At 30.2% G+C, this 2,091-nt stretch overlaps 1 protein-coding gene across 1 annotated transcript; it reads right to left on the bottom strand.

The window, feature by feature from the left end:
- Positions 1 to 265: 265 nt before the first annotated feature.
- ENU1_055980 (zinc finger domain containing protein) lies at positions 266 to 2,091 on the bottom strand (the record flags this gene model as incomplete). Its single annotated transcript, XM_008857999.1, has 2 exons — positions 2,040 to 2,091; positions 266 to 1,942 (listed from the first exon to the last, which is right to left on the bottom strand). The coding sequence occupies exons 1-2, from the start codon at positions 2,067 to 2,069 to the stop codon at positions 266 to 268; spliced, it is 1,707 nt and encodes a 568-aa protein (XP_008856221.1). The 5' UTR covers positions 2,070 to 2,091.

The raw sequence follows: 2,091 nt of genomic DNA on the forward strand, positions 1-2,091 counted from the left end.
GGTGTTTCAGACGTGCCACCTTCGATCTCATTATGTCAATAATTATTAACAATAAATATATTCACAAATATGCAATTAAAAAAAATATAGTGAAATACCCAATATACTTTTCATTTTATTAATGATTCAATTACATTTTTATGAAACTATTTTTAAGTCTTAAAATGAAAGAAGAATTAATGAGTATAAAACAAATGAATAAATAAAATCAAAAAAGGGAAGTTCTTAATTAAGATAATGATAATGAAAATGATAATAATGTAAATTATTTAGAATTCCATTGAATACCAAAAACAGATTTCTTTTTATTCCCATACACCTCTCCAGATACAGCATTAATTAATACATAATTTAATTCTCCTTCATAACGATAAGAAGTAAAACAAAAAGGGATGTAAATTCTTTGAACTTTTGAACGTTCTTGAATAATTTTAACATTACAAGAATAACTAGAATCATTCGTAGAACTTTTTAAAGCAGTTTGTTTATATTCCCTAGTTAAAGCAGTAATTTGTCCTTGAACATAATTTTGATATATTCCAACAGGCTCTTTGGAATCTTCAAATAATCTTTTAGGAATGTCTTTTGTAATAAATGAATCATTTCCTTTAAACCATCCAGATAATTTATCTACTACTGATGGATTTTCTATTTGTTTGAGGGTTCTTGCATTTGGATCATTTGGATCAAATTTATATATTCTTCCTGGTGGTATTATGACTTCATTTAATAACAGTGGCCTATAAGGACTTGATGATTGCCATAAACATATTACATTGCTTAGTGGTCGTTCATAATATCCAACACAACCATCACACCCAAATGTAAGTTGAATCCATAAAAATGGAATCATATGAATATCATCAAAAATAATAGGTTGACTTTCAATAACTTCTAATAATTTTTTTGATGAAAAAAGTCCAGAAGAAATCCATTTATTAAATGATTTATAAAGCTTCTCACTGTCTTGTTCTTGTCTCATAAAATGTAATGGTAAATTGTCATTATCAAAATTTGCTGATGAACAAACAACATTCCCTGAGGCAACAGCCTTTTCTTGATTATAGGTGTAATGACTTACAGAAGTGGGTGGAACTTCAAAAGTAACTGGGACATATTCAGACTTTCTTTTTATTGGAGTATTAAATGACTTGGGCTGAAATTCTGATGGACTTTGAACACTTGGATAATTCTGTTTTGTTTGTGGTTGAACTTTTTTTGTAGGTGTATCAAAATGAGTTGCATTGAGTTTACTGGCTTTGTTTGGAAGTTGTGGTTTTTGTTTTATTGGAACTCCATAGGCTGCAGCAAATTGTGGTGGAACTTCATCTTCTGTAAAGTAGTAAGTGTTAGAAGAAGAAGCTACAGAATTACTATTTCGTGATACCTCATCAAATGGATTTGTTGAATTAGTGTTTGGTTTTGGAGGAGGAAGAGGAGGTAATTTTTTTGGAGGCATAGGTTTAGTTTCATATGTTGGAGTTGGTTGTACAACCTGACAATTTTCAAGAGTTGGATATACTGATATTGTTGGTTGAGACACAGTAAATGAAGGTTGTTGAGGAGTAGGAATATATGGAGGTTGATATATTGGAGGTGGAACTTCTTCTGAGTAATCAACTGGTTGAACAGGTATTTGAACAGGAACTGGAATTAACAACTCATTCTCAGGAAGTTTTGTTTCATGAGAAGGAGAATTCTGAATCTCGTTTTCAGGAATATTTTGTTTTGGCTCAGTATTTTGTTTCAATGGTTCAATAATTGGTAATACTTGTGGTGGTATTTGTGAGTTATAACTTTGTTCTTGTTGCACTTGTTTAGTAATAACTGGTTGTTGATTGTCTTGAGGGAGGTTATGTAGAGTCAAAGAAATTATAGGAGGACTAACAGTACTGGTATTATCAATTTCTTGTTTATCTGTTGTAAAAATGTCATCTATGTTCTAAAAATGAGTTTTAGTGGCTTTGTAATAAACATCAATTGGAGCCATAAAACAATGTCAAATAAAAAAGTCATTCAAAAATAAATTAAAAACAAACATGTGTATTCATGCATAATGGGCATTCCATTTCACTTCCACCAAGTAAAAGA

This window comes from Entamoeba nuttalli, assembly GCF_000257125.1.
Source record: "Entamoeba nuttalli P19 unplaced genomic scaffold asmbl_3117, whole genome shotgun sequence".
Taxonomy (NCBI): domain Eukaryota; phylum Evosea; order Mastigamoebida; family Endamoebidae; genus Entamoeba; species Entamoeba nuttalli.